The sequence below is a fragment of the Odocoileus virginianus genome, chromosome 28 (genome assembly GCF_023699985.2).
Source record: "Odocoileus virginianus isolate 20LAN1187 ecotype Illinois chromosome 28, Ovbor_1.2, whole genome shotgun sequence".
NCBI lineage: Eukaryota > Metazoa > Chordata > Mammalia > Artiodactyla > Cervidae > Odocoileus > Odocoileus virginianus.
Window position 1 is genome coordinate 6,069,701 of NC_069701.1, and position 15,884 is coordinate 6,085,584.

The 15,884-nt window shown below is 40.3% G+C and overlaps 1 protein-coding gene across 2 annotated transcripts in view; it reads left to right on the top strand.

Moving 5' to 3' along the window:
- The first annotated feature begins 80 nt into the window (after nt 1–80).
- CTSC (cathepsin C) overlaps nt 81–15,884 on the top strand; it is a 40,641-nt gene continuing 24,837 nt past the window's right edge. The window contains exons 1-4 of one of the 2 annotated variants that reach the window (XM_070457151.1): nt 81–372; nt 2,476–2,621; nt 7,505–7,589; nt 9,243–11,727. In XM_070457151.1, coding sequence (XP_070313252.1) covers nt 204–372; nt 2,476–2,621; nt 7,505–7,589; nt 9,243–9,253 — 411 coding nt within the window. In that variant the 5' untranslated portion in view covers nt 81–203 and the 3' untranslated portion in view covers nt 9,254–11,727. Of the gene's footprint in view, nt 373–2,475; nt 2,622–7,504; nt 7,590–9,242; nt 11,728–15,884 lie in introns of those variants that run through there. The other variant, XM_070457150.1, reaches the window with a different exon arrangement.

Below are 15,884 nucleotides of genomic sequence, written 5' to 3' on the forward strand. Positions count from 1 at the left end.
CCGGCGGCCGCCGGGTGACCCGTGCGCCCCGAGCCCCATCGGCGGGGCGGAGCGACCCCCGGCCCCGCCCGAGACCCCGCCCCCGCCGGGCCGCGTTTCCGGCCCCTCGGCCGACTTTAAGGCGCGCGCGGCCGCGGTGGCTGCAGTCCCGCCCGGCGCGCCGCGGCTCCTTCCCTCCCCCGCTTCCTCCCAGCCCTGCCGGCATGGGTCCCCGGCCCGGCTCGCGACTCGCCGCGCTCCTGCTGCTCGTCTGCGGCGCTGGCTCCGTGCGCGGGGACACGCCTGCCAACTGCACCTACCCCGACCTGCTGGGCACCTGGGTCTTCCAGGTGGGCCCCAGCGGCCAGCGCGATGTCAACTGCTCGGTGATGGGTAAGCCGCTGGCGCCGGGGCACCCGCTTCCTCCCTGGGTCTGCCCGGGGCTCCTGCGCTTCGATCCCTGTGCCCTTGTCCCCGCAGCGAACCCCCCCGTTGGCGGGAGGCCGGGATGTCCTGGCTGGACTTGGCGTCCCCCCGGGCGCCCCTTCTCGCTCCAGGGCGGCGATGTCAGAGTGGAGAGGCTGAGCGCTTCTAACTTCACGTGGTCTTCATTATTTCCTGGGCCCTCAACACTTTCTACAAGAACTTTTTTTTTTTTCTCCCTTGAGTTTTTGTTTCTTGGTTGGTTTTTTGTTTGTTTGTTTTTTTTTTTTCGGTTTGGAAGAGAGGTGAAACTGGGCAATCTTATCTCCCCATCCAATCCTCAGCATTTCATTGTGCCGGTGGAAAATGAGCTCAAAGACTCTTGAGAATGTAGCTGTTAACTTTTTCTCCTTTTATTTCATTGTGGTAAAGAGCCCTTATGCCCAGCGGTTTTGACTTGGACTTGTGTTGATGCTGTTAGTCTGAGAAGGCTTCTGGGATGTTACCCCTCCACAGTTTCATGTATTGCAGGGCAGGTAGCATATAAAAGTTTTTTTTTTAATACCTCTTTATCCAGTAATTTGAAATGCCGGGAGCCAAGCACAGTGTGTAGCTCACAGAAGGCTCTCAGTGGGTATCTAGTATTTGAGCAAACTCAGGGAGATAGGGAAGGGCCGGGAAGTCTGGCTTGCTGCAGTCGGCAGGGTCACAAAGGGTCGGACAGAACTGAGCCACTGAACAACAACATTTGAAGACACTGGAACATTTCATATGCTCTCAGATAACACTGCTATCCCTCGGACAAAGTTCAGTGAAGGGAGAGGAAACACACAGTCTTGGATCAGGAGAGGCACCCGTGTTCTACTCAGACCCTAACCTCTCTGTGGCTTCTGCAGAATGAGCGGAGCTCTTGGCCGCAATTTCCTTGTTAACAGAACAAAGCTTGCCAGGTCATTTGTCACTAAACAGACTTACTCAGCTGTGCAACTCCCAGTGACTGTGTGGCACTTCATAAAATGGGGCACTGCAGTCATTTTCCCTTTGAAAAGTTGAACTTGGAGGTCCCAAGCTGGAGATGAGGATTTGCCTCTTTCTGTCACGTGGAATCTCCTGTGTGTGTGCTCACTCAGTCCTGTCTGACTCTTTGCGGCCCCTGTGGACTGTAGCCTGCCAGACTCCTCTGTCCTTGGAATTTTCCAGGCAAGAATACTGGAGTGGGTTGCCATTCATATTCCAGGGGGTCTTCCCCTCCCAGGGATGGAACCTGGTTCTCTTGTGTCTCCTGCCTTGGCCTTTACCAATAGTGCCACCTGAGAAGCCCTTGAAATCTCCTATTTCAGAGCATCAATAGGAAACATGGAAAATTTGTGCAGTCTGGAAACTTCCAGAGTGGACAAGCAGAATCCTTTTCAGGCAGCCTCTGCCCATGTACTATACCTTGACCTTAACCTAATCATTAAAGACAAATCTGAGTCTCCATTTTCTGAAGGTTAAAAGTTTAGTTCCTACCACTATAAATTAACTATGTAGGATAAAAACCTTGAGTTTGCTGAAGACTGGAAGGATTTAGATTCTGAGATTCTGAGCTTTGTAGCCATTTAGGAGAAAGATATCCCATTTTTTCTTTGAAGAGATCATTGTCCTTTGTTCTTATGACCTGACACCAGATGTTTTTATGTTTTTATATTTCCACTTTTTGACTACCATTTTGTCTTCTCCCCGTTTCTGTTTGTCATTTTCAGCGTTCCCTATTTCTCCTTTTCTTCAGGGAAAAACTTCTTCAGTGTCTGGATCCTCTGGGAAGGTACTGGCTATACTTTTAGGGGTCTCTACCTGATGGGTTACTTAATATATCTTTTGAGCCTTCACTTCACAGGCTTACCTGAGACCCCTCCCTGGGATTATTCAGAAAGAGGCCGCAACACAGGGACTCTGATATCTTCATAAGCTAGATCCACTCAAATTCAATAGCAAAAAAGGAAAGCTGCTTAAAAATAACCGAACTTATAGATGAGACTACCTCCCATTGAAGTCCAAATAACTTTACTTTGTTGTGTATTTTCTTTTTTTTAGGACCACCAGAAAAAAAAGTAGTGGTACACCTCAAGAAGTTGGATACAGCTTATGATGACTTTGGCAATTCCGGCCATTTCACCATCATTTACAATCAAGGCTTTGAGATTGTGTTGAATGACTACAAGTGGTTTGCCTTTTTTAAGGTAAGTTTTGTTGGAATATGCATTCATTATTTCCAATATCTGATATCTCTTCTAATGAGGATAGATATCAATGAAGCCTCTTCTAATGAGGAGACCCTCAGTATTTTAACTTTAGATTATGAAGATAACCATAATTGTACCAGGTTTCCCAAGAGAAATTAGATGATGTGATTTTTCCACTTTATTTAAAGTTATGACTTTGGTTAAAAAAAAACACACACCAAATCTATATTTGAATGTGTGCAATCCATCTGTATTTAAATTTACATTTTGGTAAGTATGACTGAATTCTTAATTTATTTTGTTTATTACTACACTTTTATTTCTAAATGTTGCTTTAGTTACTTGGCTTCATGCTGAATCTGTAGGAAAGATAGGAATTTTATAAATTTTTCTTGAGGTTATTATACTGTCCCTCTTATCATTGTTTGTTAGCTCTAGAAATTGACCTGAATGACTCATTGAAATAATGTCATGGACTAAACATATTAATGTGAATAACTTATTTGACTAAGCTCAGACAAAGAGATGGAGAGCCTCCGAGTTACCCCTTGGGCTAAAGTAAAAGGTAGCCCCGCCAGCCCAGATGGTTTTCTTCTCTCACTGGGGAAGAACTGATGTCCATTCCTATAGTCTTACACACTGCTTCTAATTGCAGACACACTCTAGGGTAAAACAGTTGAGCACAAGCTGCAAGCCATCCCAGATATCCTTCCTGTTTGCAGAGTATTAAATGGTTTAACTAAGTTGAATCCACAAGCCTGAGACTAGCTGCTTCTTATTATAAATAAAGGTTAATAAATAGAGACTCTTTCAAGGGATAGTGTCGATAGTCTTTAAAACATATGGTAAGAGTTAACCAAGTAAATGGTAAGAGTTAACTAGTTACAGATTTTGTGGGAACATGAGGGAATGAGTCTGTTAAAGATGAGGAAAGACAAAGAACCAGCAAAAGACAAGTTTCTGATTTTATTGTGATTCCTCATGTGGGTTGTGATGTAATCTGAGTCAAATTTCTTAGAATCATAATGCCCAATAATTTTTTTTTTTTAAACTATGAGGACCCCTTCTTAATACGAAAAAAGAAAAGAGAGACAGGAGAAATTGTCTCCTCTCCCCTAGATTGTCTATCTGCTTTTCAGTTGGTGGGAACCAGTCCAGCTGTGCTGGCCATTGGCAGGCCAGCAGTCTGCTTTATTAGTTGAAGCCCATGCTTGACCATTTATTAAATATTTTTTATTATCACCCCTAGATACTATCCCCCTTATAGATACTGTGTATTTTTAAAAATTGTTAAGAGTATCTGTATGAGCTCTTAAAGTGGTAGTGTGTAAATGTGATTCCATCTGAACATAATTCTTGATCTACCTTTTGATAGGCCTAGGGCTCTGTAGACCTCTTAATAGGTACTCTGTTACAGTGCTTTAAGAGTTCATTGCTTTTAGGTTGGGAGTCAATTGCCTGTGGAATTGATGCACAATGAAAGAGAGACTCAAATCAATTGTTACTGTGTACCCTCTTGCCCCGCCTTTTCCTCCTTTCTCCCTTTCCTTTTTTCTTCTGTGGACACAGATTAGGTACTCGATATTTGTTTAAAACATGAAAGTGAAGTAGAATTCAGCTGAGAAATAGGTTGCCTGAATTATTTAAGTGTAAGATAGGATGTAGTATATAAACAGATGAATAAATAGTTTTACCCATTTAGCTTGGAAGACTTTTCATTCTTCACTTCTGTAGACTTGGAGAAATTGGTAGTGAAATGTCTGATGACACCGCCAGTTACCCGAGATGTAATCAGAAATAGGCAAGGGCCGTTCCCCTCCACTGATATTTTCCTATCGGTTTGTCTGCTCTCAGTTTGAATAGGAGTCCGGAGGTGGTGGGGACAGAGGGTATGGCTGGTAGCTGAGGAATCAGAACACTTCTCTGTGCAGTTGACCCTTGAACAATAACAGGTTTGAACTTCAGGGGTCCACTTACACAGAGATTTTTCTTTTTTCCATAGTAAAGACTGCAGTACTATACGATCCGAGGTTAGTTGAATCTGCAGATGAGAATCCAAGGTTGGTTGATACCTTAGATGTGGAACCCTGTTTGTGGAGGGCTGACTGTTAATTATTGGTGGATTTTCAGCTACTTGCAGGATTGGTGCCCCAAACCCTGTGTTGTTCCTTTGTTCAAGGGTCAACTCTATTTCTTTTTAGATCAAAGGTGTAAGCAGATCTCGCACTTTTCTGTAGCCTCAAAACTGTTTTTTACAGGTAAATAAAGGCTTTTTAAAGCCAAATAAGATTATAAGTGTTCTCAACCATAAATGGTAAGTCACTGTATGCTGTGTTGTAGGGTAGAATCCTACCTGATCATGTGTTTCTGAATGGCATTCTCTCATTAGGAATAAAAATAACAGGACTGTTCTTCCTGCTACTGGTTTCAGTGTATTTTTTAAAGTGTCCATTTGACCAGAACCATTATCAGGACTGTGTTTTCTTTTCCTGCTGAAAAATCAGACACTCTAGTCTGTGGTTAGGTCATGTGATAAGTATCATAATTTCAGTAAGCAGAGCAGAACATTAACAAGATATGTGGTTTTAAATTTTCTCTCAGAATAATCAAGTAGATCCAGAGAAACATGCTTTCTGGAGTGATAAAATGCCATGTTCTCTTAGCAAATCCAACTGGAAAAGTATTGGAGAGCAGCAAAGCTTAACAAATTTAGGAAAAAATCATAAAGTGGAGATGACTTTACATAATAGGACAAATACTTTTGGGGGGACACTTTTTAACATAAAAGTCTTGCTGGACTTTACCCAAAGCCTTAGGGTATTTCCTGCAGTGGTGCTGGGGAAACGATGCTGGGTGTGTGACTCAACACAGGCCACCTATTTATAAATAGGCATGTGAGTTTTTTTTTCCTACTGATTTTAGAAGTAACTTTTAAATGCAAATTATTTTTTAAAAAGAATAATTATCAAAATATAAGCAGTATTTTACTATTCAAGTTCAACTATCCTATATAAGCTAACTGCTACTGTAATCCATTCAACTAACTGCTGTTGCAGGAACATCTGACAAACGTTTGTCCTTTATGCCTTCCGTTGTTAGTCTACGAATCGGCTGGATTTCAGGTCTCTCTACGGACTCAAAACAGACTCTCCCACTTGTTTCCTTTTGCCCTGCTTCAGATAGGCTTTCATGAAATTGTTTCTTAGGGTTGTTCCTGCTTGAGTTTGTTGAACAGGTGTTGCAGGCAAGGTATCCTGTTAGGTTCCTACTCCTCAACCCCCAGATTTAGCCTGCAGTTCAGAGCAGACAGCTTCTACATCGTTCTCCCTACATTCCAACTTTGGAGCCGTGTGGTACCACTTTTATTGCCAGGAACTTGCTGTATTAAGTTCTCCTTATTCAGGCCTCATCTGGAGAATAAGCAGAATTTTTCATGATTTGTTCTTAGGCCCTTTTTCCCTTGGTTTTTAACTGCTTAAGAAATTTGCAGTGGAGTAGGATGATCTTTTTTTTTTTTTTTTTAATGTATGATCTCAGGCTCGAAAAAAGTTTGGAAGGAAATCTTGACGCTGAAAGTTTATGCACTGTGTGAGTCAGGCAGGAAGCACTAGTTTTATATTTTTGAAAGACACTTTTTCCTACTCAACTTTCACTGCAGATTCAGTTATCAGAACACTCGGGGGGGGGGGGGTGTTACAAACTCAAATGAATTTAGGGCTCACCTAGGCAGATACCTGAGCATCTGAAACAACTTTATGTGAAGCAGTAAGGAGTAATTTGATTTATGGCCTATGAAATGAAAACTTTCCTAGAGACACTTGAATTCAGTTTTCCCTTAAAATAATGTGCTGGCCACAGGCCAGTTTCTAAGACTATTAACTTTTAATAGCATTGCCGTTTGATTGTAAGTCCAACACATCTGCAAATGAAAAGTTCTTGCAGGTGACAAACAGCCAACTTCTTTTATGAAAACACACAATGGAACAAAACAATATAAAGGATGTTTAATTGTGACTGACTTTGTGATGGGTAGGTAACTGATTATTTTTTCTGCTTTATGCTTTTGTGTACTTTGTTCATTTTTTACCATGAGCATGTGTAACGCTCCTCTCCGCTGTCCTCTACCTGATTGCCAAGGAAGGAAGCGGTGTGAAACAGACTCAGCTCCAAAGAATACCCTTCAGTTGAATAGGCTTTCTAACCTTTTGCCGTTCCCCCTTTTACTTTCTGAGGCTGTAAAAGGGAGCAGTAGAGAATGAACTCAGTTTATATTTTGAAGATTAAACTATTCAAGGGCTGAAAAAAGTACATAGAAGAGAAGCTAGACTCAGAATGCCTGAAAAGCTTATTTGGTGATCGTTAAAACAAAGTTCACTGATTTCTAATTGAGTTTTTTGTCTGGGACCTACCAGTCTTAGTAGAACTGTAAGCTAAATACTCTACCGTGAGTATTTCTAAAGCAGCTTGGTACTCAAAACAAAGGTAGTATGTTGGGAAATCCATACCAAAGGATTTATTTGCCCATTTTATGTGCTAGTGACTTGTAAGTTTCAAGCTTGTTACAACAGCCAGAAATCATGTGTTTTCTACAGCAAAGGATTTGGGAGTCTTGTGTGGTCTTTTCCATTGTGCCTTCTGGGTTTATTTTTAAGATGTAACAATTCAACTTTCAGAGTGTTATTGGGATAGATTTACCTGCTTTAATATAGAGTGAATACACCAAAATGAGGTGTTTGTCTTTCTTGTAAATAATTTGATGTTTACTTTTAAAAATGTTTCAGTTGAGGAAAAGAATCAGAAGACGCCTAGCCATTTGTTCTTTCATAATGATGCTTTATCTCAACTTAATGACTGAGTTTTCCATTGTAAACCTTTCATAGGATGTCACTGATCTTATCAGTCAGTTTTTCATGCAACTGGGAACTGTGGGGATGTATGATATTCCACATCTGAGGAACAAGCTGGGTGAGCTCCATTGAAATGCTTCTAACTTTCTCATTAAGTGCAAGCTTCCCTCCTCCCCGGTGGGTTATGCAAGTTAATGTTTGTTTCTTCACCAGGGAGAGGGAGCTGGAGAACAGAGAGATTATGGTTTTCTTACAGATCTCTTGCTTGAGCCTGCTTATTTGCCGCTTCTTAGCTGCCTGCAGTGTTTTCACTTTAGCATGCTCTGTTTACACACATCAAATTAGCTTTCTCAAGCATGATGCTCGTAAGTGGACATGAAACCAAAAAGGTGAAGACCCAGTGACGGAGAGGATGGCCCAGATTCAGTTCACGTCCTTAAAGTAGCTGTGCTGCCTGAGATTGCTCATTCTTTTCCTAAAATGACTCAAGAGGGACCTGTGTGAGACCATGGCATTTTAGATGTGTCTTCCTGGTAGAAAAGGTGGCTCTTCCCAAGAAATTAACATACCTGTCACTCATCCCTATGAGACATCACCTGTGTCTTTTTAAACTGGCTCCTTCTCAGAACAGACTATTGGCTGGGGAGAAGAGGACCTTTTTTTACTGTGTAAATTCTCCTCATGCTTTCAGAATAGATGTTTAAATCACTGCTCTCCCTGGATCTATAAATTTCAATGGCTAAAATTTTAATGGAAAAGTAGGCGGTGAGAGAGAAAAGCTAATGGGGACTTGCCCTCCCTAGCATTTTATGTAACAGTCTTTCCCCTTTCCCTTCCTCTTTTACTTAGCTCCTAAGTAAGGAAATAAGATATGAAAAAGGGAACTGGGGCAGGTGTTGAAAGCACCATAACCTTATCCTGTGTCAGCGTTTTTCAGGCTGTTTAATGGGCCAGCAGTGGGCCACACATCTGCCAGGAAAAAATTGTTCCTAAGTTGTGTCACTTCATTTTGTTAAGCTCTAAAGGTTCCAGGCAGCCACTAGTAACAGATCAAAGTGAAAATTAGAGCTGGAACCAATAAGCTCTTTCTTCTGAATTTATTTCTAGTAGTTGAGTAAGTGTAGACTGTGTTAAATAGCTTCCTTTCAGAACTTCTCAGAATCTTTATTATGCTACAGCTGAGGAGGGAGATATAATAGAAAATTTTTTCAAAGTTTACCATATTTTCCTCAAAAAAAATAAGATATTTTCAGAATGCAGTTTATAAAATTCTGTCTTAAAGCTCTCCTTCTTTCTCCTAACTGGGGAGGTGCTTCTACCGGTAGGAAAGATAGATCCTAGTATTTACTTTGTAAATGGGCTAAGTAGCCTTGTACCTAGAAATATTGATCAAAACAGCATTAAGCCTACATTTAGAATTTGTAAGATATACATGTTATTATGTCTAGGTTGCTAGATTAGGCTGTTTCTTATCTATGTTCAAAAGCCATATTAGGCTTATTTGGTAGCATTTAATTTGAAATGCATCTGCATGCGCTTCTTGAGCATGTTGGCTGACGCACAGTATGTGTTGCTTAAGCATTCAACTTTTGAGAACAGTGGCTTTTTTGTGAATGTCTTAAATAACATTAAAAAAAAATACCAGCATTTGAGATACTAAGTACTGGTATTTTTTTTTTTTTTCACTTAAAGAAACGAGTATGTTTAAGTATTTTTTAAGAGACAGTATGATCCTTGTTGGCTTGTAACTCTAGTTTTCATTGTCTTTTAGTTATTAAATAGAGCGTCTGTTGAGCGGCTCTTTTAAAACCACAGCCAAAAACAGACTTTGGGGCTAAGAGGCAGAACAGCACCGACAGTGGACCTGCCTCTCTGACAGCTAGCAGAGGCCTCTGGCAGCTGCAGTCCCGCTGGAGTCTCTCAGGGCACGTAACATGCAGAGGAGTCCCGGTACTACCTCCGAGGCAGCTGCCGTCCCAACCTTTCCTTGGAAAGCAGCCACCGCCATTATGGAATGTGAGCAACCAAAGACCAAGCAGGAAACAGGAAAGTTCTGCAAGTCTTAGGTGGTTTTATCCTCCAGCCTTGGAATGAAAGCCATGATATGCAACACCAGGGTTTTGGTTCTTTTGTATTTTTTTCTCTTTTGAATGTTCTTTTGTTGAAGTGATTTTTTTTTTTCTCCCAAACTGCTTAGGACTTGAATTATTTGTTGTATTTTGTGCAGATTTTACTCACAGTTAAAATGGTCTTTCCACGTGCCTTCTCTAATGACCTTGAGGAACCCCAATACATGTTATAAGAAGAAAATCAAGCTTCAGAGTATCTTGAGATGCACAGATGCATTATAGGATGGTCCCAGGGAAGACATGTTTGGGGAGGGGGCTTTCTGAGATAAGCCGAACTGCCGAAGGGTCTCTTTTTGCAGATCATAGATCTACAGTGCCCCTGTCCAGAAAGATGGTATGATTAATATATTTGGGGTGGGGGGCGGGCTGTATTTTTTTTTTTATTTAGATGGCAGTCTTGTGCTAAGAGCTTAACATGCTTTACAAATATCCTGTGAAGTAGATATTACTAGCTTCCGTTTTCAGATAGGGAAAATTACTCTCATAGAGTGCTTAAGCTCACACAGCTTCTATTTGTTTTTTGGGTTTTTTTTTTTGTTATTTTTTAAAATTTATTTGGCCATGCATGTGGCATCTTAATTTCTCAACCGGGAATCGAACCCACACTCCCTGCACTGAAGTGTGGAGTCCTCATCACCAGACCACCAGGGAAGTCCCACACAGTCTCTAATCGTAAAATGATATGGGCTATTTGTCAAGTTTGTTTCAGAAAAAAATATTGGTACTTCAAGTCACATTTGGGCAGATTTTCTGGTGAATCCCAAATGTTAGTTCAATGCACTGCATTGCTCTTGTTAAAATTTTAGGAGAAGAACTGGCCTGAAGCTTAGATTTCCTTACCACATGAGGCTGCTCATTTTCTTTCCTAAGCCTAGGTCCCTTTATGCAAGACAAAAGTTTACTTTCTCCTCCCTTTTATAATTCTCCAAATTGAAGGAGAGTTTTACAAGCTTCAAATTAAGTACCCTTGCCAAGCTTACTTCTCGTAATTAAGCCGTTGTCCAGAGCCTTTGCCGCCTGTATTTCTTTCCTGCTGCACAATGGACTGGTTTCCTCCTCAGCCGTTTAGAATTGATTCAACATCAGCCTTGGCAAACCAAAAGCCTGGGGCTCCACCCAGTTCATATTTCCCGGGAGGACTTTTCTGCATCCCTTGAATTACTCCTTGGGTGGAGAAATCTTTCTCTAGATGGTAGGTTGTCATCATTACTTTATTGGTTCAGATAATTATGCCGTGCCTCTCAAACGTGGTCTCCTGTTCTGGGAAGGTTGTGTCTTATAAAACCTAAGGAACAGTACATCCAACTGCTACCTGTATACTTTCTTCCATCCTGAAAATTCTTTATCACTCAGGTTCTTGGCCCCACATCTGTGCAGTTCCCCAGCTGTCCATTACTGGGACAGATGCCATTATGTTGGTCCCAGTTTTACTTGGCAGGGATCTCTGACCTGGTAGTACTCACTCTGCTGTGAAAGGAGTGACTTGACCTTGTCATCATCTTCCAGACTGAAAGCCTGTATGTCTTCAGATTCTAATGTATGTAGAACTTTATCTGGGAACTTTGGAAAATTATCCACATTTTTCTAGTCTTTTCAACAACTTCAGAAGTAATACCAGCTTTCAAAACATTAATTCTGTAGGGTTCTAGAAGCACAAATCAGGAATGGTGCTATGTTTATATTTTTGGTTCTCTGTTCTAAAAAATATATTATGTTACATGCCTCCAGTGTTCTTTAAGAGTTGTGTATTTTCAAACTGACTCGATGTAAATACTGAGAAAGGAACAAATGTGTATATATTTAGTAAGGCATTTAAAATCACCCCTACCAAAGTGTTTTTTTTCCCAAAGTGGTTTCTTTGAGTAACTTGGCATCTAATGTTTATTTTGATTATAGAAGACCTGGGTACAAAATTGCAGGTATCTGTGTTAGAAGTACCCATAATAGATTACTGCTTAGCATTCTCTGTTTTAATTGCCTGTTTGTCCTTTCCTCTGATTTTTAAACTCCTTGAGGGCAGTGATCAACTCTGTATTACTGACCTTTTTATTCCGTATGTATAGCACACTATGTGTTAAATAATATACCTTCAATAAATATTTGTAAAAGAAAGAAAGTTGAATAATATATCATTGTGTTCTCCTGTTTCATTGTTGCATTTCTGAAAGTATTTTTGCCTTTGTGTCCGTTAGAAGCTCTGGTGGACCCTGAAGCCATATTTGTTAAATGACTTTGTAGAAAAGGGATGAGACTCTTAAAATTTTATTCTGCTTATTTGTCATTTTTTATTTTTTGTGTGAGACTATAGAGGCTAAGATGAAACCCAGAGTTAAAGATAATAAACTTATAATTTTCTGAGTTATAAAAACTAAATTAGCTGTTGGGCTTCCCAGGTGGTTCAGTGGTAAAGAATCTGATGCAGGAGATGCAGGTTTGATCCCTGTGTCAGGAAGATTGCCTAGAGAAGGAAATGGCAACCCACTCCAGGGTTCCTGCCTGGAGAATCCCATGGACAGAGGGGCCTGGCGGGCTCCAGTACATGGGATCTCAGAGAGCTGGACACAGCTGAGTGACTGAGCATGCATGCATATTAGCTGTCAGGAAGTACTGAGCTTTATTTGTGTCTACAGTGGTTCCTCAACGCCTAGATTACCAGGGACTCATATTTGCTTAGGATGCTGTGGGTTATCTGTGCCCCAGCCCTTGAGAAGCACCAGCTGAAGGTTGTTATTATTGTCCAGTAGCTCAGTTGTGTCTGACTCTTTGCGACTTCCTGAACGGCAGCACGCCAGGCTTCCTTGGCCTTCACTGTCTCCTGGGGTTTGCTCAAACTCACGTCCATTGAGTCGGTGATGCCATCCAACCACCTCATCCTCTGTTGCCCGCTTCTTCTCCTGCCCTCAATCTTTCCCAGCATCAGGGTCTTTTCCAGTGGGTTGGCTCTTTGCATCAGGTGGCCAGAGTATTGGAACTTCAGCATCAGTGCTAGTCAATGAATTCTGAGATTTCTTTCAACCTTACATCTTAAGAGTTTATGAGCAAGTAAGTGAGGAATGAGCCAAGGGACTTTGGTTACCTTGCTGAGGATCAAATTGCTGTTTTCTTAACTATTCTGGAACCTACATTTTGGTTTAAAGGGGCATCTTCTCAGCTCTGGAAATAAATCTGTGACCCTCCATTTTCACATTAAATCTAATTGCCAATTCCTTAAGTAAAATGCTAGAAATTATTTGGTTGCAACCACTGCCATAATTTCCTATCAGTTTCACAATTCATTAAAATTCAAGTTTTAAAATAAATGGTCAAGCTGGAATAGTGGGCAGAAAACTAGAAGGAATCCTTGAAATGACATAGGGAAGTTTGTTGATGAAAGATGTGACCGTCCTGGATGGTTGGCAAAATACCTGTCTAGGAAGGTGTGCCTTGCTCTCTCTGTTGGCATCTAAAGGCTGTATTCGCATTCCAGACCAACAGCCTCTGCAGACAGTTAATCTGCACTCGTGGAGGCAGACACCGTACATGAAGGGCAGAAAATGGAGTGAACACAGTTCTTCCGTACTGGTGGAAGGAAATCTCTCTACATGTACAGTGTATCATCAAATCATTTAACGTCATACCAAGTATTCTTTTCTGAAATGGTGCTTGATGGATTAGACCTACATGTCCAGATTTTTTTTTCTTATATATTCCACAGTATGTCTTGTTGTTTAGTCCACAGTATGTATTGTTGTTTAGTCACTAAGATGTGTCTGACTCTTTTTTGTGACCCCACGGACTAGAGCCTGCCAGGCGCCTCTGTCCATGGAATTTTCCAGGCAAGAATACTGTCGTGGGTTGCCATTTCCTTCTCCAGGGGATCTTCCCGACTCAGGGCTTGAACCCATGTCTCCTGCGTTGGCAGGGGGATTCTTTATTACTGAGTCACTGGGGAAGCCCCCACAGTATGAATACATACACCTGCACTACCATACTAATATGTTTGCTATCAAACATATGAAGTAATATTAAATGATGAAATAATATTTGATTTATTTATTGTTGTAAAAACCTGTCCTGCCAAAATATACTTAACGATACTATTCTCTGGAAACAATGTAAAAGTATGTTTCATTATCATGAGTTTGTTGTCAAAAGCAATGTAAGGATTTCTGTTACCAGTTATTTTTATTACTGCCAGTTTTCAACATTTGGAAACAATTTTCTAATTAAAGTCTTTTAAGTAAAGAATTTCAGCTTTGACACATTGTTAAAAGTATGAAAATGTCACAGGTAGAGTTTAGAAGAATTACTGTGTGGTGTTTAAATGATGTTTAGTGTTAAATGATAGCAATTTAATGGGCATGTTAAAACTGAGATATTTGATTTATTGACAAACAGATTAAAAAGTTAATATTGGAGTGGTGTAACCATTTCGAAACATCTGTTTTCAAAAACTTAATTTTTAATGTGGCTGGCAAAACTCATTCCAGAATCAGGGCAAATGTAAGCATTGTTATTGTTTTCTTATGTTTACATCATTGAGTGAGTGAAAGTCGCTCAGTCGTGTCCGACTCTTTGCGACCCCATGGACTGTACAGTCCCTGGAATTCTCCAGGCTAGAATACTGGAGTGGGTAGCCTTTCCCTTCTCCAGGGGATCTTCCCAACCCAGGGATCGAACCCAGCTCTCCTGCATTGCAAGCGGATTCTTTATCAACTGAGCTATGAGGGAAGCCCAATTACGTCATTAGTATTTGCAAATCCTGTTTTCCTTGTGTTATTTGAAGCCACTTGTTCATTTTGTGTGAGTTAATTTAATTACATCAGATGTGCGTGAATTTCAGCAGGCACACATGAACGGGAATATGCCATGTTCTAGCCATCTTACAGGCAGCACTCTGCGTTTAGCAGGTGAACGTCTGACACTGGAACTGTGTGGGCATATCAGTGTTACTTTGTATATAAAATAATAGTAGAAGTTGGTTTTCAGTTTTATTTCTATATTACAAGTATAAATAGAAATTATAAAATTTTCTAATATTTTAGTGGATTATCTTCTCATTTTGGAAAACCACTTGTTGACAAAGTAAAACTTTTATCAGCTGCTCAATTGAGAGTTGGGTTTGAGAGTATAGGTTCTTTGATGACATGAATGAAGCCTTAACAGCTTCGTATCCCCCATGGTAACAGATGGTAGTGTTTATATTGTTACTTGTTTAGTGTTTTGTAAGTTTTTAAACTCTTGATGTCAGTGTCATCTTTATCCTTGATAGGAATCCAATGAAGTAGCTATCATACCTGTTACCAGCTGGCGAAATTGAGGCTCCTTAGTTGTGACTTGTCCAATGTTACATAAATGATAAGTGGAAGAACAGGAATTTAAAGGGCAAAATCCTTTTTACTAAAGAGTGTTTTTTCTTATAGCCAGTGTGTTACATAAAGGAAGTTTTCAAATATTTGCGAATGTAATCAGGAAGACAGTGGAAAAAAAGGTATAAGTGATTTTCTCAACCTTAGTGTCAAAAAGCAGTTGAGAAAGAGATCCAGGATAAAGAACTTAAGTTCTAAAATATCCCAGCCTTTTCTTTTTCAGTTGGTTAACATTGCTGGGTAATTGGATGGAGTTGAATAATTGATAAAATGAACAGGAAACTGAAGAAGGGCGGCTTTCAGGATGGCAGCTCCACGATAATTCTGAAGAAGCAAATGGATAGTTATGTAATGCTACTAGTTTTCTAGACTTAAGTGCTAGGATTTGTGATTTCTTCAGATTCTGTGTGATTATCTATGTGTTGAAATGGAAACTGGCATCGATGAATAGAAACTTAAATTATCTCATTTGTTCAAGTCAGTATTCAGAGACTGTTTATATAAACAAAATAAATGAAAATGGTTAGAAAAAATTTTGACTACATTTCAAGCTGGATAGTGTGGCCAAAACTTCAATTTCCTACTCGGTAATGTTTTCAGAAATCACATAAGATGTATTTTACAGGAGCAGAAAAAAATGATAGCAATACTGAGAATATTCAAGAAAATAATGGGGGCACAGTTCATGGTCCTCTCAAGGTACTGAGTACTTGGCTTCTGGGGTGGGTTAAATATCTCTTTTCTGCTAAGATACAGCTGTCCTGCATAGTGGTATTACAGCCCTCTCCCACCCTACATAAGGCAATTTCAGGTTCTAAAAGAAAACCATATTATTTTAGATTGGGAAAACTGCAGAATAATATAAAATAAAAATTTTAAATAGAAAATAATTCCATCAAATTAATGTATTAAAAATTGTATGTAAATGGATATAGC